Source organism: Oryzias latipes, chromosome 4 (genome assembly GCF_053564925.1).
Source record: "Oryzias latipes strain Hd-rR chromosome 4, Olatipes_Hd-rR_3.1".
In the NCBI taxonomy this organism is placed as follows: Eukaryota; Metazoa; Chordata; class Actinopteri; order Beloniformes; family Adrianichthyidae; genus Oryzias; species Oryzias latipes.
The window spans coordinates 12,353,707-12,375,244 of record NC_136240.1 but is presented as its reverse complement, the minus strand read 5'-3'; the positions used below and the strand labels follow the sequence as shown (position 1 = coordinate 12,375,244).

The window sequence follows — 21,538 nt, the reverse complement described above, 5'->3', positions numbered from 1 at the left end:
CTATTAGTTAATGCTAAACCACATTAATAACCAAAATATTGCCACAATATTTGCTCAAATGCTCTCTTGAGCTCAACAACAAGTCAATATGAAATATTATGAAGGATGATATTTTTATTCTTTGATACGTCTGGCACTCAACTTTATTTCTGGCCTCACCTCAAAGAAAGCAGCTGGAACCTGGATCTTTAATCCTCATTTCATTGAGAAAATTTCATATCCAAGACCTTATTAAAGTCATAGAAAATGGTTTTTACAAGTTTTGAAAATTATGAATCTATACATTTTGATGAGGAATACAATTTCCTGTAAGGTCCTTATAATTTAAGGTGTACTGTTGAGGCTCTTAGTCTTAAAGCGGATACCTGAGAAATAGTTAGGAGACATACAGTGGGTGCTGCACGTGTGTATTTAGCAGAGAGCTGAGTCAATCAATGCTATGTATGTAAGATATTGCCTAATTAATTTGTAAGATCAACTCTTTGCTCTACAGAATGTCATTTCCAGGGATGACAGCCTGAAATGCATTACTAACACTCATGTGAGCTGTAACCAGGGAGGGGAATCATGCCTCTTTACCCTTCCTTGTTGGGACAAGATATTCTTAGATGAGAGGTGCTGTGCATATTTAATGCTTTATCACATCTTCAATCCTAATTAACCAAGATGGAGGGGAGGAGGGGGGGGGGGGGGTAGCAGCTGAGGGGGAAGACAGTCATGTGATGTATGGAAGGGCTGAGTCTGATACTAATCTCTCGTTCTTCTCTATCCTGTGTTGGATAACGCTCAGGGTGGACTGGAAATGGGTCAGGAAAAGCACAGATGAGTGTTTCCGAAGGAAGAGCAGCTGTTAACACGCAGTTAGCAAATGAAAACAACTGAGCTCATATCAGATCAGACGTGACATTGTGAACACCTGCCTAATGTTCTGTTGATCACCAAAACAGTGTGATCAGTGGAGGTTTGGACTCCTATAGAAGGCGTGATGTGGAAGGTTGAAGCTGGCATCTTGATGTTTGCAGCAGATCCTTTAAGTCCAGTAAATTGCCAACTGGGACTTCCATGGATGAAACTTGTTTGTTCATCACACCCACCAGATACCAGATTAGATTGAGATCTGGGGAATTTGGAGGTCAGGTCAACACCTCAAACCCCTCTTGGTTGTGCTTTTCCTGAACTTTTTTTTTTTTGTTTCTGTGCAAATTATCCATCTGAAAGAGCGCACAGCCATGAAAGGGAGCATGTGGGCTGCAAAGAAGCTTGGGTAGTTGGTAAGTATCAAATTAACATTTTACAGGGATAGTCAGAACGTTAATCAAAGCATCTCACTGCCTCAACCTATTTTTCCTACCTGTCCCAGTAGGTAGGAATTCTTCCCAGTAGTAGTATTCTTGCTGTACAAGAGAAAACCAAGATTTGTTAAGACTCTGCCACTTCCTTTTATTGGTGTTCAGATTCTCACATGTTCAGTGTTTGTGAGTTTAGCAATGAGGTGGGATCAAAATGGGCAAATTGAATCTTAAGGATTTGCAAAAGGAAAAGTAAAGTGAGGTCCTTTTTTCCCAAATTACTTTTAATTCAGATGCAGTAATAACTGCTTTAGCCTCGCTGACCCATCAAATGGATTGGAACATGGGCTAGAGTCACTTAAACTGCATCAATAAATATTGTTTTTCTTTTTCTCAGATCATCACTATTTTTGTTGGGACACCTATATTTGATATAACCACTGCAGACCAAGAAAAGTCCCATAAAAGGGTTTTGGAGAAACATGGAACAAGTTGTCTAACTATCACAATATGCTCTCATCAAGCTCCTTAAGTTGCCTCTTTTGCCTTTTTCCTTCAAATTAACAAAGCAACCTATTTTCCCTTCCTCCCGACAAAACATTCTCTGTCTTAAGTGCCCCACCTTCTGAGATATGTCATGAAAAAGAGGTAACCTACTACGCACTAGCTCTCAATGATGTAAGAATATTTGAATGTTGGTGCTTAATAGGCATATAACCAAAACTAAGTTGAAAAAAATAGTACATGTTTCCTGGAACAGTCGTTTCATTGGTCTCTGGTGACTACTGTCTCTACGGTTAATTCTACAGTATAGCAACTACTTTTCAATGTAAGATTTTACAATTTCCCCAATGAAAGTCACATCTTTATTAGCTCAGGTAACTGGCTATGAAGGACTGTTCTCTCATGATTAAACACAATGTACTTTAGAATGGAAATCTGACAAATTTCATGCTTCATTTCAATTATTTGTGAACTGGGGTTCGATAAAATCAAATGTAAGTAAATCGCAGAACTCTATTAAAGTTTTCCAAATGATTAGTGCAAGTATTCACAAATTTGTGATACTGTCGACTTTTTCGGATTTCTGCTTAGGGTTGGCGGTGCCACTGTGGGCTCAGCCAACATATTGGTTATGGGTTCAACTCCTAAGCTTGTTAGTTATTGTGTCTTTTGAAAGAAACCTGAATGTTTTCTTTAAATAATAGTCTTTACTAAAGATCATATACTTTTATGTTGAAATGCTTCCCACCACACTAATACATACAAAAGTCTAAGTTTTTCACATAAACAAACCTAAAGTTGCATTTTAGCATTCCATCCATAAAAGCAATACAGCAAAAGCCAGGTACTAACTAGAACAAAAGCACAGGAAGGTAAAATAGCAAGAGGATGTAAAAACAAAAGAAGTGCAAGTGCTAAAGAGGAAAGCAAGGAGGAGCAGGTGTAGCAGTCACTGGTTCTCCTCTTGCTCCTCTAACCTCATTTACATCCCACTGAAAACGCATCTCAAAGCCACTGCACTAACCATGATGCAACAGCTCCTTTGGCTGTTCACTACACTGTTTCAGTTTCCTTCATGCTCACCAGTAAACTTCCAAATGTATTTGACCTGACTGATGAGCTGCTGGGAAAGCAAAAACTACATGATCATCTGTCCTCATTTCCACTTCATTAAATTGAAATCTAACACAACCATTGTTTATTGCCTCGCCGCCACAATGCTCCCTCTCTTTCTTTGTCTTGAATACAAGGTATTGATATTTTCATTTCCACACCCTAAAATAGATACTTCTATGACACAATGCTCCAAGAAAGCCACACAGAGTTGTCATTTAGATAAGGATCACTGCTCAGCTGCTTTAGAATGCTACCATGCACCTGAAATGAGTTAAAACCAAGCCAATCAACAAATGGGACCCAAACATGGAGCTCCTCAAAAGACAACTGGAAGCAATTTGCAAAAGAAATGCAATGTCATATCGACTTGTATGTTAAATTGTGTAATATTACTTTAAATGTATGAACAGGTGATAAAAACGTATAGGTACTTTTTTCTTTTGTTTTTATTCATTTTTTATTGGGAGGTAGGTAAACCCACATTGGCCTTTTTTGGATCGTTGTTGAGATTGATGGATTAAACCAAAGTCAGCAATCCTGACCCACTTCAGGCTTCATTTCTGCTGGGGAGAATTCTTCACATGATGTCAGAAAACCATGACACATTTTCCTACATTTACAGTAAAACCTCTCTGCTCACACGTTCTCAAACATTTGTCCCAAAGGCTGATTGCCTCCATGTTCATTGGTGCAGTCAGTCATGCAAAAGGAAGCCCAACCAAGTACTTAGTACATAGAAATAAACGCAGTATTTAGAAACTTGGCATTTGTGCCAAAACTATCATTTCTTTGGTTGATCTGCAATGATGTTTCTATATTATTTTAGAAATAATATAATATAATAAAAAAAAAAAATACAAAAAGAGTAAAACAAATGATTAATCACCTTTGAAAATTGTTAAATTGATTGACTTTTGATGATAGTACTTCACTAGCTCCTAAAATTGATAAATTGATTCAAAAATCTTTCCTAATGTAGCATAACTTTGCACATGTTTTTAACTTTTGATACTTGATGAAATTTTTGCTATGAAAATTCCTGAAACAGTGTTGTGTCTATTTTACTGATATAGTATTATGTTTTAACATAATTTGCATATATTTCAGATGCTCCATTTGCCATGTTGATTTCTAAAATAGTTATTTTTGACGTAGTACTTAAGTAATTCATCTTTGGCATGTGCTTTATTGATACCTTATGATTATTAATTCTGTCTGATAAAACCTAGGAACCGGATATTGATAAATCATGTAATAAAATGGTTATAGTATAACGGGGTGGGATTATATAAGTTCGCTTCCTCCCACTCCCTTTCAAGCAATATTTATTAATTATGTCTAATTATCCTAAGTTTGATTAGTTACCGTATGAATGTATAACTGATGATTATATTGTTTTTGTGTATTATTTCTATTTGATTGCTTGAAATAAACCATTTCAAATCAAATCAAATCAAAATGTTTAACATAATCTATAGGCAATATTATAGATACACGTTCAAAATATTGTAATATATGTGGTGGAGCTTAGAAAATATGATTTTAAGTTCCTGAATTGACCATCAAATAAAACCTGGGCTTTTTCACAGCTTTTTAGCACCTGGTCACTTATTTAGGCTGTTGTCACGCAATCCAGAGAGTCTGGCTTTCCTGAAACCAAATTAGATTCTAGCTATTTCAGTTTTTTAAACCTTGATATTAAGGATTTTTGCTCTTTTTGTGGTGCTTTGAGAGGGCCTCAGTGGTGAACTGGTACTTTACAAAATTAACTGAAATTAGTCAATAACCATGTTTGCACTCTTACTGTCTTACTGCCACTTATCATGTTTCTTAGAAGAAAATCCAACATATCCGTTGCAGTGAATGAAAATAGAGCTGTGAACAACAATTAGCACCTTCGGTCCAAACTATTGCAACAATTTACCATCTAGGTCACAACCATCAGGAAGATTGCCACTGCAAACATTTCGTCCAGCTGGCAGCTGGCACATTAGCTTTGCTTTGATTGTGGCCATATGGCCAGTGGTGAGCAGATGCCATGACCTCAAATACCTCTGGTTGGATTCAAATTACTGCGCTTCCTTCAAAAGGACAGCGCCTACAAAAACATGATAGTCCTGTAGTGACCATTGCTACCTGCCAAGTGGATGATGACTGTTTATCACGACACATTTGGATGCATGCGGCACAGAAGCACAGCCAAATGCTAACTTTTTCATGAGGGTTTTTTAATTAGCTTCACTGTTTTATAGATCACAGAGAAAAAAATTAAACAGCTTTGAATTTCCGAGACTAAAGTAAGCCATTGAAAAAAAAACAGAGAGAGCAGGCTTTTGTTTAACAGACTGCTCTTAATAAATTCTGGGTTTGTTTTGTTTTCTGGTTTTTGGAAGGAGGAAAAAGGCTGTTTACTTGAAGAAAGGTTTAGCAAGTTGTACTGTAAAGTAAGAGGCAGAAAGTATACCTCTGTCACCTATTAACCCTTGTGCTATCTTAGATGACCCCACCCTTGCATTGATGTGTTCTCCCTACCATGACAAAGGTGGATAAAGGTGGAAAGATTTCATGTAATCCATGGACACCAGTGAAGATCACAAATCATTGAAGAAAAAAGGGTTCAGAGCACTGTCTAGTGGGTCTAGATGACCCAACTCCCAACGTTTAAGTGCCTAGTATAGCACAAGGGTTACAGCTGATTCAGCCACACAGTAGTTAACAAACATGATTATCTTACAGGCCTTCCTTAGCAAACCATATCATTCTTATTGAATTTTAAAGCTGGCGTCATCTGCTTCATGAAAAAAAAAGTGGTCCCTCGCTATATGGCAGTCTTACTGTTCCCAGGATTTATTTTTTTTTATTTTTTTTTCTGTATCCTGATTGGCTGTTAACCTTGTCAATTAATCTCCACGACCTCTTCTACAGAATGCATTCAATTTTACACATTTACATAAATCTTCTAACGCGTCCAGATCTTTGTTTTCATTCTATAAAACCAAACTTATTTTTCTATGGAGGTTTGAACAAGAGAGAAGTAAGTGTACAAATGAGGTATTGACTGGTTTTAAAGCCTTAAAAACATCTATATTCCTACTTAACAGATTTCATATTTCACAGGTTATTTTTAGAATGCAATCAATGAGGGAACACTGTATTTTCAAACCGCTGTTTTGGATGTAGACTTTTAGTGAGTCAGATATCATTTCAATGAAATGGTAAAGGTACCTGCTCTTCAATCAACGCTAACCTATCAAGTGTTTGGTTTTAGAGTAGCATCAGATCAGACCTTTCTTCCCTCTACTCATTTCTGTATTAGTAATGAGGATATCTCAACGAAACATTTGACATTAGAGTTGTAAAGTGCAAACATTTTTCATTTTAGATAAGCAGGTTTGACCCCTGGCTAAGAAGCAAAAAAAGACAAAAGGCCTAATGCTACTTAATCAAAATGATTATGATTTAATTTAAAACTTAATGTCAGAGCAGATGAATCTGTGGATGTCATTTTTTTCAATCAGACAATTTAATGTTTCAGCTTTTCTTTAGAACATTCTCTTTGTACAAAATCTGTTGCTCAGCATTCTCTGACAAACGAAATGAATGACTTGACTGACCCTTACCTCTAGTGAAATGTTGCAACTGAAATGAATGCTAACTTTAACTTTGTTAAACAGTATAATATGTTATGAACTTTGAGTTAATCGGATTTCTGCTTGAGGCTACAAGAAGATTGAGAGCAGAGAATGTAGGCCATTACAAGACGCTGTTAAACAGAACAAAAAAAAAAAAAACGGTGCTTTTATTAGAAAGACTGTCGTAAATCATCATTTGGAAAAGGCCCTATTGAACAGACAAAATGAGGCACAGCTCACAGCAGTTTCAGTGAGACACATCAACACAATTGTGGTTCCAACACTGTATGTTGCATTCAAATAACTGTAAAAAAGAAGAAAGGTTTAGACTCAAAAGACTTTCCATCTTTCTGTAGCACCTGCTGTGACCAAACTGAGGGAGTTCTGATTAAAGCCGGTCTGCCTGCAGTCAGTTAAACCAACAGGCTTCTACTTTATGTAGCACTGCCTAAAGGCACAATGTATATTTGCCTTCTTCTGCTTCTTACCTTGTAAACGACAAATGTGACTTTGGGTCACACAAACGTCACAACCTTCAATAAAAATCAAACAAACACACCTTTATAGAATAGTCAAGCAACATATGGCGCAATACGGACAGATAAAAGAATACCGTGATTAGGGCTGCACGATATGAGGAAAACTCGCGATATGCGATATTGGTGATTAATATTGCGATAACGATATAATTTGCGGTATATAAACAAATATCAAACCAACCAAAAACATAATTTCCATTTCAATGCAACAGTATAAAAATTATGCTCCAAATGACCCTTGTCGACATAGGAGGCAAACATCAAAGGGCTCATCTGATTGATCAACAACGTAAACGGGTCCTTCCGATTGGTAAAATGCATAAAGGGATTTATTTCATTTATTCAATATTTCAACCTGCCATGAGTTTGTTTTAGCACATTTAACCCTTGTGCTCTTAGATGACCCCCCCTTACTTTGACGTGTTCTCCCATGACAAAGGTGGATAAAGGTGGAAAGATTTCATGTAATCCGTGGACACCAGTGAAGATCACAAATCATTGAAGAAAAAAGGTTCAGAGCACTGTCTAGTGGGTCTAGATGACCCCACTCCCAATGTTAAAGTGCCTAGGATAGCACAAGGGTCAAGGTAACCATTTATTGCAAATTTTCGCCGTCTTTTGCGGTATGCACATTGCACAGCTTAATGTCGCGATAACGATAAATTTGCGGTATATTGTGCAGGCCTAACCGTGACTTTAGAAAGTAAGAACAAGAAGGCAAAAAGTAAGCAAAAATGTTTAAACCCTCCCAAAAAAGGACAATAATGTAGAACCTCTACGCACCTTTTACAATGAGGTTGAGGAGCTTTGGCCGTGGGTTCCGCTCACTCTGAATGGAGCAAGTGTACACTCCGTCATCGAATACATCCACTTTTTGTATCTGAAGGCTGTACTCGTGTTTGTCTCGCACGCTGGATACTATGGACACCCGGGGGTCCACGGACCACTTGTCGCTCCCTGCGAAGATGATGCTGGAGCGGTTCAGCCAGGCTCCTTTAGAGATCCCATCCAACAGATAGCACCTGCATGACAAGAAACACTCCCTTCAAAGCCTTGAACACTTTTTTAATCAACAAGTGGAGTTATTTCTTTACTCAATCCATCAATAATTCATTCGCTTTGACAAACATTTTCTAAAATATGAAAGCAGAACAGGTAAAAGACTACCAAATGTGCTGTTCTTGGTGCTTTGATGAAAAGAAAGAGTCATGTCGCTCATCCAAATGCACTCACAAGGAGACATTTTTGCTCATTAGTTGAGTAAAGTTAAGTTTCTTAAACAGATGCAGTCTGAGCTTGAGTAAATGTCTCCCTCCGGAGTAATCGCACTAAGCTCTTGCCAATGGACTCTAGAGGGTATTTATAGTCCCATTATGAATATCCATTGCTAATATATACAATACTACTGTGTTTAGTTTCCTTCATGCTCACCAGTAAACTTAAAAATGTATTTGACCTGACTGATGATCTGTTGGTAAAGCAGCAACACCCTAAAAACTATACTTTTCTGCCTAGATTAATAAATCCCCCATAATAAAGTCTAAGTAACTCTAAAAATGACTATAAAAAATAAAGGCCATTCATTTTTGATTGTACTAATCCCTTTGGAAAATGATAGGGACAAAAATGGATCAACACTTTCATTTGTATTGAAATCAAATCATATTTGTGGAAAATGTAAATGCATCCAGACCAAAGAAATCGCATCACATTCTGTGACAAGTACTGTAATAATGAGTAGGAAAACAGGCGATCAAGTTTGACTCTTTAGCTGTTGTCAGCATGCCGTGCGTCCTGCCAACACCGGCAGTAGAGCCACCAAAGAAATCAGCTTGGCGGGAGCCGCAAAGCTCTTTATCGCCTTTGCCAAGAAAGTGTCTGTCAGGAAGGCAGACGGAGAACAATGCCATTCTAGACGTGCCCCACATCGCTTTTCTCAAAGAATTATGTTAAATAAGTGTCAGACAATGCAGGCTTGATGGTGATTAAACACAAAAAAGCCACAAGAGAAAATTCAGGTTATATGGAAAACCGGTACAAACATGTCAATTATCCTACTGACCACCCATGAACCAGTATTACCAACAAATAGCTTTTTATTTCTCCTTCTTTAATGCTTTTATTAAAGCATTACTTCATCTTGAAGAACAAAACATTGTTAAATACAGTCCATAGGTTGGCATTAAGTTCTAGTGGTTTTAATAATCTCCTGCATCTGTGCAAGCAGCTTTATAATCATTAAAAAATAATATTTTATGCTTTTAAGGGAAGGGAATCAAAGTTTCTCTGATGTGATGGTCCACAATTATTCATTTATAACAGTCTTTTACTTATGAAAGGGTTAAACATGCAAAAAACGTCATTCTCCCGCGTCAATAACATCCAAAAAATGTAGATAGGTCTCAAATATAAAATACATTTCCTGGAATGTTGAGTGATCAGCTTGAATCAACTTTAAATCTGATGCCCTTCATTTTTTCCTAGAAAATGATGAATCTCACAGCAGGGTCAGCGGTTGTTCCTAGAATTGTTTTTATCCTACAATGGGTGGTAGAGGTTTTAGCTTCTGTTCAGAAAGCACCAAACTTTCCTTTTCGATAAAGCTTAAGGTGAAGGATAGCATGGGTGGCCCCGAGCCAAATGTTCTGTTTAGCTGCTAGAAGCTGAGAGTGCCAAGGGTCATTTTAGGAGACACGTGGACAGGCTTTAAAACATTACCATCCATCAAGTTTAGTGTTGAGAGAAGAGGGTGAGGGGAAAGAAGTTATGCCTAATCTTGGCAGAGTTGTTGTGGTTTTAGAGGTATGCACATATCCCATTTCCTCCCTCTTCTTCTTCCTACCCGACCTTCTCCAAATATTGTAAAACCTCTCATAACATCTGTAAACTTAGGGTGAAGTGGGCATTTCCCTCCTTGTCTTTACTGTACATCTTTCTTTCCAGAGTCTGCACTCATAAATGCAAAAAGCATTAATGCAGTGCCGACCATGCATCTTTTATTTTTTGATAAATGATGTTCCAGTGGCCCTGCAACAGACTGGCGACCTGTCCAGGATGTCCCCCGTCTTCGCCTACAAGTAGCTGGGATTGGCTCTGGCGGCCCCGTGACCCCGAAAGGGACAAAACGGATTTAGAAGATGAATGAATGAATGTTCCAGTGTGTTTTGGTCATCTTCTGCTTTTCCTCATGGTTGCAGTATCTTTTGTATCTCTGTATCTTTTTATTTTGACAAACTAAAATGTGAATACATTAATTGTTGTTTATTTGTTTGTTTATACACATATTATTTTACAATTGATTATCTTGCAGGAAATACAAGAAATCTTCCCCTGCACTGTTCAGTATCAGGTTTTTATCTCTGAGTCACACTGGTTGAAGTTTTGTCCCTTAATTTTAGGTCAGTAAAACTGATCGAATCGATTGTTCAAAATGAATCAAAAGACTCGGAATTGTATCACGAATACCACGAATGATGATAGGAATCAAATCATCGTCAAAATGAAGGGTCACAGCTCTATTTGTCTGTCGTTGCTGGACTTACATATTTTCTCTGTCCTATTAAATAAATCTCCCGCTGATTTTATGCTGAACTGCTTTATTCTCTCACAGCTGCCAAAAGCAACTTCTTTTCTGCCCTATAACCAATGATGACATTTTGAGTTGGTCGGCCTTCCTTCTGTTCTCTCCTTATTGCCGTTCCTAGAATGTTTTTTGTTTTGTTTTTTTCCAACGTGACATTTTGTGGTTTTTTTCTTTCTCTGTAATCAGAATTCTGCGATTCTTTTTTATATGATAACAGATGTTCCCGTATTTCTGTCTTTGTTCCCTTTTCTGTTCTTTCAGTTTCCAACTGGTCATGGCAGATGGTCGCCCTCATCCAGTCTGCTGAAGGTTTCTACTGATTCTTCCATTGACAACGTTTTTTTTCTCTCCACTGTTGCCTTTTGCTTCATCATTACACCAAAAACCGTCCAAATCAAACTGTTGATTACTTTTATAGGGTACACTCTAAAAAGAAAGTCGATCCAACTTAATTGAATCACTTCAATTGATAACATGTCATTGAATTAAGTTTATTCAACTTAATTTTTATGTCCATCCAACTCAATTTAATATCTGATCTAACTAAATTTTGTATTTTATTTTTTTTGTTTATACAACTTAAATGAACACATTTATCTAACTTAATATAATACATTTATCCTACTCAATATAATGTACTTCTGCCTTTGGACCTTATTTATATATATTTTTTTCACTATGATTTTATCAATCTTACATACATTTTACATACAGCAATGTCTCGCACTACAAGGCAGGAGCTCACGTGTCGTGAACTCTGTCTTTAATATTAGGACATAAGGTGTCTCTCTGCACAAGGGGGTTGGTCATCATCCTCTCCCACACTCTAACTCATGGTGCAGAAAGAAATAAAGCTAACAGTTTAAATTACTAGTTAAAACAGAGTAAAACAGCTCAACAAAACACATGGACAAAAACTCACACTTAAACCCCAATCTGCCCAGAAAGGCAAAGAAAATGGTATCCCACAATTCCTTCCTCTGCCTTACGTTATCACGTCATGACACATTTGACAGCTTCACACCAAAGTTACACCAACTTCATTAAATTAAGTTGAGTGAAAGTAAAATAAGTATGTCAGACAACTATGTGTTATTCTTAAATTTAATGAACTAAAAAAAACGTTGTTGTTTTTTCACCAAACTAAATAATTAAGTTAAATCAATGTAAAAAAAATTATCTTTCCAACTACTCTTTTTAGAGCGATTAAGATTCATGTTTTGTTTTGCTTTTGCCAAATAATCTGGACTGGATTAGATTATAATCCTAATGATGAATGCCTTTAATGTTTATTTTCTTTAATTGAGCATCTTGAGACAACCTGGCAACAAGCTTGAAGGCTTGTCATTATCATCACAAACCAAACTAAACCAAAGCAGCATCTTTAAGCTCAAACAGCTCAAGTTTCATCAGAAAATACCGAAAACATCCATAACGCGCTTCAAAAATGTCAGTCTGGCTCGGATGTGACGCTGTGTCAGCAATAGAGATTTTCTTGGATGATGATCTTAAACGCCTTTCCGAAAAAGCCTCCACAGCAACAGCCTTCTGTGACACATCAAGTCCAGAAGAAACCAGTGCAACAAAGACCGTCTCTGCAGATACAATGATTCTTGCTGACATCTTTGACAAATGTCTTTCTCCAAAGTTGCAGAAATCTTGTACGTTCATCTACACTGGGAATTGTTTCTGATTTAGAAAAAAAAAAGGAAAGGTTTGGGGGGAAAAAAAGGTGTTTCTGTTTGAGAGGAAGCAGCCACTGAATTATGAGTTACAGGCTGATTTTTTTTTTTGTTTTGTTTTTTAACTCAGATTTTAAGGAGTCTTTACTTTACATTCATTACTTTATCAGGGTCTAAACATTGGAAACATTTTTACTATGTAAAGTCTAATAAATCAGTGTTTTAGGAAAAGGCTTTTTATCTGCCCTCAGTGGATAATGATTATAACCTTTGTGCATTTTGTTGACAGGAACAAAGTGAAACTGAATAATGAAAATCTTTCCCCTTGAAAAGATTCAAAGCAGAGAAAAAAACAAATGCTACACTGTGGACCTTTTTCGTTTTTACTTTGTAAAAAAACCTTCCTCTGCACGTCCAACACATTCCATGATCTACAGCAGAGCTGAGAAGATGTTCTAAGCCTTTCGTTTAAGAGCAGTGACAGGTAAGACTCACTACTGGTCTGCACTTCTCGTTGAAAAGAAAAGAAATCAAACAAATGTCCCTTTGATCCTGTTTATAATCCGTTTGGCCGTGGAGGACAGCAGGACAAATCTGAAGTTTTCAAGCAGACTCAATGATGAAACTCAACTACCATAGCAAACATGGAGAGGACAGAAGAAAAAGAAAGAGGGCCACATATGCTGAAACTTCTGATCACTGTCAAATCAGGCCAGTTTCATTCCTAAAGCTCCATAAACCAAATTAAAACGAAAACAAGGTGCTAAAAATTAAGTTAAACACAAATATTATAATAATCTACATATTTTGCAAATCTAGTCACCCATCATCAATGCTTGTTCTTTAATGCTGTGAGCATATTTATTAAAAGTTGATGTTGAAATATTGAATGTTTCCTCTTTGAAAGTAATACCACAGTTCTTTCCACATTACACAGACAATGGAAAAGACTCTTCATGTCAGTCTCAAGTCTTTTCAACAGAACGACTAGTAATTCAAGTACAGAATTTTTTTTAACTGGATGATCTCAGTTTTAATTCTTTTTATTGATTTCCTTTTTTTTTTTTTTTCATTCATTGTTGAGATGAACACTCAAAGGAATACAAATGAAAACGGCTTACAAATAACTGGGCACGTAAAAGCAGAGAGGTAGAACTCTGAAAGGATGGAACAGACTTAATGGATGAGCATTCTGCACCCGAGTGAATTCCTCGTTATTCATGTGTGAATATGTGCTGCATAATGCGTCCGTATCAAAACGCCGTCCACTGCCGGCATTCTTAAATGTCACATTAAAAACCCAATTTGACAAACATGATTTAACCGCCGCGCCACACCACCCTTTGTTAAACAAATAGTACAGCGTCGCAAAATTTATAATCCAGAATCCAACGCAGTTATTTAATACCACACTGTCGAAAGCACGGCTGTCAGTGAACGCACAATTAAAAGACGACGTCAGAAGTGAATCACAGCGGTACAGATCACTAGAATACTGAGAGGTCAGGACTTCTCCATGCAGTGTAAGCTTTTTTTCATATTAAGCTATTAGCTGCACAGAAGCTCAGAAGATGGATTTCCCTGATAACTGTATCTCATTTAAAGCTCTGCGTGCAATGACTCAGTGTCCTGAAAATACAATTAATGAGACTGTTTCTTTTGTGAAACTGAACAAATAGCATTCTGAGGGCAGAATTTCAATCGCTTCAGTTTGTGGTTTTAGCAACAACATCGGCATGAATGAGCAGCTAGACGAGGGACGCCGCTTCCCCGCACACGCCCAACGTTAGTCCGACCTTAGCTAGGTTTGGAGTTTGGCCTGTCAATGCCCGTGCTCTGTCATTTCACAGTCGCAGGGAAACTGCAGCTCTCACTGCTGTGACTGTCATTTACCAACACTATTCAATTTGCTTCTACTCTCCCTTTCAAATGCATGTTGGTGTTTTCTAAAAGCAAAATACTATTTACCACCTGGAATGCAGACATTCTGAGCCCCGTCAGTAAAAAAAGGAAGCAGACAGAGCGTCTCGCTTGCATATCTCCACTCCACTGCATTCAGATCACTTCATTCACCAGCTCACGTCTTTGTTTCCACACAGTCTTATTTACTGTAACTATCTGAATCATAGGTCATTGATGGGGAGGGACCAATTAAGTCAATACTTCTGTTAAACTTGCAAAAACTGTATGTAGGGGTCCCTTGTTTATCGCGGAAGTTCTACTCTAAACATGACCGGCGATAGGTGAAATCCATGAAGCAGTCATCCTTATTTTTTACAATTATTAGAGATGTTTATGAGCTAAAAACGCCCTCACTACACACTTTTTTTAACATGTTTCCCTTCAGTTTAACTCTCAACGTTCAAACATTCATAGAACAATTAGTCCAGTATTAAAGAATAAAACCAAAGATCTGCTTGCGATTGAATATTTATTAGCAAACGGAACTCATTCTGTGCAGGAGACAGCACAGAGGAGGTTGACTGACAATGGTCTACAGCCAATCAGGACACAGAACACAATCAACTGAAAACAAAAAAGAAAATCCACAAAACAATGAAATCACAGAGAGATTACTGTACAAAGTGTTCCCTTGTTTACCGTAGGGGGACCCTTCCAAAAATAACCTGTGATAGGGGAAATCTGCAAAGTAGAATTACCCATTGGTGTAGTAGGTAAGAGTCAGTATGATTTGGAACAAATGTATATGTTACACATTTTTTTAAGGAAAAATTCATTTAGTTCAATCAGAAGTTACTGAATAATTTAGCCAGAATATGTGATCACCTTTCTCATCTTTGTCCCTCATATACAGCCCACAGTTGTCACTAAAATGACACACAACAAGCACGCAGAAGCAGCACAGTTCTAAACACAGCAGCCTGTTCACTCAGTGGAATTGGAGAGGCTTTTGGAGAGTAATGAAACAGAAAACTAAAGAATGGCCATGCATAAAATCTCAGAGGTGCAATGATTTAACATTCCCAGATATGGATTTTTTCCACTTTGAAATCTAAAAGAAAAAAAAGATAAAGTGTGAACAAAAAGTGAATCGTTAGACTAACACCCCCAACAGCTGCTCCATCTGCCTCAAATACCACCACAAAGTGAAAGGTTAGCAGCTTGTTCTGGTGCATAAAATTCTACCTTTAGGCTTGGTTTGTTTCAAATATTAAAGAACAACATCTTGAAATTCTTAGCAGAAATATCATGATTCATATTTTAGTAAAAAAAAAGGTGCTGCCCTAACTGGAAAATGACATGGGGTCTCCTTTTAAAACTCAGTTTGGTGAAGAAATCCTCTTCGTTTGAAGTGTTTAAACATTTTTGTCACACCACTCACAGAGACACTGAGTTAGAAGACCTGATAGGTGTGTGTTTTGTATGACTTCACTGCAGCTTGAAAATAGACAAAGAGCACAGTCGACAGGTTACACAGTCGAACTGTCGCTGACGGAACAGTGTCAGCTCAGCTGTGGGCGGATGATGCTTTTGTCATGGGGAAAATAATATGGCAGCGGGGCTCAGGTGAGGCGGCAGGAAGAAGATGAGGAGAAGGTAATGGCTCTGCAGGTGTAAACTGTGAACAATACAGCTACAGTCTATGCTTCTGAACTTTATTACCTCCGTTTGAACTACAAACCTGATATTGATAGATCTTTAAACTTCAATAACATTGAACATTGGAAAAAAACAAACCAGAAAAACCGAAAAAAACGAAAATTGTTTAACATACCGGAAGTGCAACATCATAAAATATGATCATATGACACAAAAATAATCCAAAACACTGATTACAGCTGTGTAATGTGTGAAGGAAGAGTAAGGGGTAAGAAGAGAGTAGCACATGTCAGGAAAGGACTAGCTTTAAATAATATAAATGCATTCATCTCATCCACTCATCTCTTTAAAATCCATAGAGTGGACATGTAAAAAAGCAAAATAGCTTTAAATCTACTTGAGATTTATAATAGACTGTGCCAAAATAAAAAACTGTAAATGCTTCACTTCATCATGTATTTGAAACCCTGAGCAGGGTTTTCAACATGCTAAACCTTTGAATTAAGTAGTTTTGTTTCTCCTAAATCATGCTTTACAGTCAAATCTAGCTTTTAGTTTCATACATTTTTAATGATTGTTGTCTTTTATAGCTCTTAAAGGAAAAGGATTGTCAGTAAAACCACAGATAAAATGATACAACAACTTGGAATCGTTCTCTTGAATATTGCCTCCCGGTCACTTCCTGTTGGAAAATGATTGACAGGTATAAGCAGACAAAGTTAGGAGTTCAGGAATGTCCTTCACAAATATAGCAAACTCAACTGTTAGATTCAAAGGAGCCCAAATACGACCCACAATGATTGTTGTCGTCATTCCTTGAGTGGTTCTTTCTTTTTTTTTTTTTTTCCAAAGGATGCCTTTTCCTGTCAATGAGTACATTGTGTTGTTTTCTAACACTCATCTATGATTTTATTCAGTTTCTCCTTTTTAGTACCCCCCTAAGCAATGAATGAATGAACTTCATCTCCTTATTAGACTGTACCTCAAACCCACAATGAGCACTTCTTGTGTCTTGCGATTCCAGCACATACTATTCAAGAATGTTATTAATGCCGTCGCACGAAGAGGCGGGCAGATCACCACAGAAACAGACTTCCCCTGCAAGTGTTTGCACTCTCTGATGAATGCATCACTTATGAGCTTGGGTTGAGTAACTGGAATTTGTCATTTACCATGAATAAGCGTCTATGTCCTTTCTGTTCAAAGCAGGATGGGGGGGGGGGGGGGGGGGGGGGGGGATTGCGTGCAGTATACGTGTAGAAGAAAAGTATGTTAATATAATGGATAAATTCTTTTCAATAAGCATTGAAGCTCCAAAGACTAAACTGGGTTTTGTGGTTAACAAACCCCAGACAGTAAGTCTATCCGTCTATGATTACATTCGATTTTGGCCTTTGAAGGCTATAATTTTTATTCATTACATTTTTAATCAAAAGCACAAAAACAAAACAAAGAAAATAAGAAAAAGAAAGAAAAAACAGCACAACAGGAATAACAGGAACAATTTTCCCTCATTGACTAAAGCAATACATTGTTTTAATAATAATAATTAATAATTTCAGAACATTTTGCCATAACACTCATAACATTATCTTTTATTATTTGGTAGAAAAGCATTACGTGACAGTCACATTTAGCCTCGAATGACATGATATATTACTTTTAGCATCTAATTTGGATTTAATATTGGCACTAAAGTACAAGAAGTACTAAGTGGGTTTGGGGTTTAAAAGCAAACAGTGACATTTTAGTAGAATGTGACCCACCAAATACACTTTTAAAAAGCCTTTCTGTGACCATGTGGGAAGTTGAAACTTTAAAAGATGTCAAAGACCCGTATTGGTTCACTGTGTTTTGTTAGGATTACTTTTGGGAAAAAGGAAGGTGTTTTTTTTTTGGCATCTGCTTCCTCAAATCTACTCGTATTCTGAGGTAGACTATGTCTTCTATGTTCTTCTGTCACTGTGTCTGGGCTGCCAGGGGGTACCCTGAACAGCTCAGCAGGGACATCTGCTTCCCAGAGCCATCTGTGCCTACATCTTCCTAATCCCTTCTCTCTGTCAACCTCCCTTTCCCTCCTTTCTTAACTCTTGTTATCTCGCTTTGTGTTTACTCTGTCAAACGTTGGCATATTTGCAGATCTACAGTGGCAGCAAAAATTAAAGACAAAAGTGGAGGAATCGAAAATGAAGCAAAGCTTAAACATGTGTTACGTAGAAATCCCCCTCCCCCTTTTAGACGTCCACATTTTCAAATAGAAAGAAAAAGTCCAAAAAGAATCTTACAAAGTTTTTGTAGGAAAAGATCATTGATAGTGTAGAAAAAAAAAAAAAAACTGAAGTATTAGGCTTTAGCCAGAATAAGAGAAATCTAACTAAAACATATATATTGCGCTGAACTTTATTTATGGTTTGGCACCCACTGACATGGACCCATAGAAATGATCTTAAAAAGCTGAGTTTCCCCAAATATCAGTTGTTCCATCTCATTACTAATTGGAAATTATTTTGATAATGATTAAAGAAGGGATTAACAATAACAGGAATTATGTCAATCCTAATACTTAACATAGTATAATAAAACTAAAACTAAAATTGCTAATTGTTTATTTGTGTTGCTTGCCATTGTGGTCTAATGCCAGACACATTACTGTGAGTTATCTGGGGTCATAATACTAACAGGCCCACAAGACATGTGATAAGTTGAGTTTTTCAAATGTTATTATAACATTAAACTCCTTAAACGATTGTTTAAATAAAATAAAAAGTATAATGATACTGTTGCTCCTCCAAAAAAGATGTTTGCTCTTTTGAAAACCAAATGAAACCATTCAGCTTAACTCAGCCAATCATGACTGCTAAATTCACTAGGACCAAATAAAATAAAAAAATTACCAAATCCTTTTCCTTTTTGTCACTTGTCAGTGGAACAGGTAACAAACACAGATCCATGTACAATGGAATGTAAGATGTTTTATGGTTTTTCACACTTGGTAAAACAAATCAGTATATATTTTTTCCATGAGTAGATTTTGCACTATTCTAAAAACAGTATTCGTGTTTATTAATAAGATTAACTGGTTTATTTTATGACTTGTTGAGCTTTTCAGAGATGCTCCTGTTAGATTAAACCAACAATTACAGTTGTTAATGTTTGATATCAAAAACGGATGAATTGGAATCAGAATCAGAAGTACTTCAATGGCGTGCATTGATAGCAACAACCTGAAGATGTTAATTAGACATCTCAACTGTACTTTATAATGCTTTGATGGTAATACCAGCTAAATATATTACAGGAAATGTATGTGCCTTTTCCTAACTTGACAAAAGCATGTTCCTTAATAGCGAATAGACTCCAGCAGCTGAAACAGAGAAACACAGCTGTAAGTCTTGTTTTTATGAACTGTTCCCACTGATGTTTGTCAGCACTTATGAGCCTGTGTACGAAAGTGGTTCCTATTATCCATTTGTGCGTCATTGGGTATTCTGCTAACGTTCAACCACACACTCACTGCCCAAGTGACAGGCCAGGCCAGGCAATGTGCCAAAGAGATCAGAGAAAGAGGAGTCAGAGAGATAGGTCAAGGCTGGAAATGGGGTGTAAAGCTCCCGACTGCTCCTTAGGCTGCAACCACTGGGGTTTACAAATGGTTATATGGTGCCCAATAACAGGGTATAAGCATACATCCTAGCTAAAGTTCGCAAAAAATTTTTTGTGAAGATTGCAAGAGTTTTCTGAAATGAATTTTTACTAAGCACAACTCCTATAGGGATTCTTCGTCGAGGACATAAAAGGTATGATGAGAAATGATCGGATAAGCAAAGTTCCATTCTATTGATTTCCCTGCTTTCTCTTTATTATTTTTATAAAAGCCTTTTCAAATAAATTGTTAGCTGGCATTTCAATGGACACCAGATGGTTTCCATTAAAAGATGGTTTCCATAAACAGATTTCGACCATGCATTTATGCGATTTGACCATCACTAAATGCTTCAGTTAATGGACTTTATGATTGTACTTAATGGTGCAGTATGCTTTTTGGCTGGCAATGAAATAGAAAATAATTTCATTAAGAGCACATTTACTTTGGGAATTATTTTTTTATATGCACAATCAAAGCCAACATGTCAATTAGTGATTCTATTTACTCAGTAGCCACCAGATTTTGGCGTGAGCTTTGCCACAACTATAATTATGTCATTCAAATGGAAAAGAAGAAAGATATCTTCAGGTCATGTTGACCATATCTTACAAGAAAGTGCTACATAGGAATTGGCCTCCATTATATTCCTCCTAGGGGCCTGATTAAGTCAGATTTTTAATAAAGTCTGCAAAATGTAAAAAATTGCATGTGCTCTGATTAGAATTTGCAGGTGACCAACAAAGCAGAAAAGGTGAGTGCTCTCCACTTTTTATGGCATCTGTGAAACAATGACAGCAGCCGTTTGTGCGTAAAGTTGTGCAAGCTTGCACCTGTCATTCAGATGTGCAACATACAGACAAAACAGCTGCCCCAGTCTTGCTTTAAAGTCATTAAATAGTTGAATATTTAATGTACTTGCATCTACTTTTTTGCAGTTTCTGCCAGAAATGCCTTTACAGCACATTTGAATTGTTTTTCCAATTTAACAAACACGATTTAAAATAAGTTGGCACACATTTTTATCATCTCATATATATTTGAAACATTAAGTTTGAGGAGAAATAATCGACAAGACTTGTACAAAAGTGGTCCACAGATTCTGTTTGTCCAAGCATCGATGCATCCAGTCCTGACCGTTTGAGTGTTTCCTAGTATGAATACAAGCTGCACTTAGTCACGGATGTAAAAAAGTAGAAGAAATCGGAGAGTGTGGTAAACTGAGCTGCTCCTTTGATTTTGACTGTTCTTACAAACACGCAGCCTTTCAATTCTACGAGTTGTGTTCTGTCAGGTTGTCAATAATCCAGTCAGATGTGGAGGCATCCACCTGCATTTGCTGGAGCTTCTTGAACAGCAGAAAAGTCTGGAAGAGGTTCAAAGCACTGGAGAAATCAAAGAACATAATCTTTACAGTGCTTCATTCAGATGAAAGTAGACTCTCAGAAGAGTGGTGGTGATGACATCTTCATCTCCAGCACCTCAGCAGTGAGCAAACTACACCTGGCCTGCATCCACCTTTTCAGTTAAGTCTCCTCAGCTGCTGCTTCATCTGATTTCTGGTGACAGATGAGAGTTGCAGGGGAGATGAGGATTCAACTGTATCAACATCCATGACTGATATAGAAGATAGGGAATGACAGGCGAGCTGTGCTGTAAGAATCTGTGTGGTTGAGGACAGAAAAAAAGAATGCTGAGCTATGTCCTGAGCTAAAAGTATTCAAATTTGTGTTTAGTTTAATTTCCTGGTAGACCTCTTTGCTGTCTGTAAGCCTTTTTTTTTGTTCTTTGTAAATTCTGTACACCTCTTTGTTTCTCTTTGTGTACCCATTAAGAGCCACAAGCTCTCCTCTCTTCTCCCCAATTTCCCTCTGCTGGAAAAACAGAGCCCTTACACCAGGGGTCGGGAACCTATGGCTCGCGAGCCATATATGGCTCTTTTGATGGTCACATGTGGCTCGCAGACAAATCTTTAATTCAAATTTTTTT

At 37.2% G+C, this 21,538-nt stretch overlaps 1 protein-coding gene across 3 annotated transcripts in view; it reads right to left on the bottom strand.

Annotated features, from left to right (window-relative positions):
* Positions 1-21,538, bottom strand: part of negr1 (neuronal growth regulator 1) — a 165,119-nt gene that overhangs the window by 102,853 nt on the left and 40,728 nt on the right. For all 3 annotated transcript variants that reach the window (XM_023954182.2, XM_023954181.2, XM_078945847.1), the window contains exon 2: positions 7,864-8,102. In XM_023954182.2, coding sequence (XP_023809950.1) covers positions 7,864-8,102 — 239 coding nt within the window. The remainder of the gene's footprint in view (positions 1-7,863; positions 8,103-21,538) is intronic.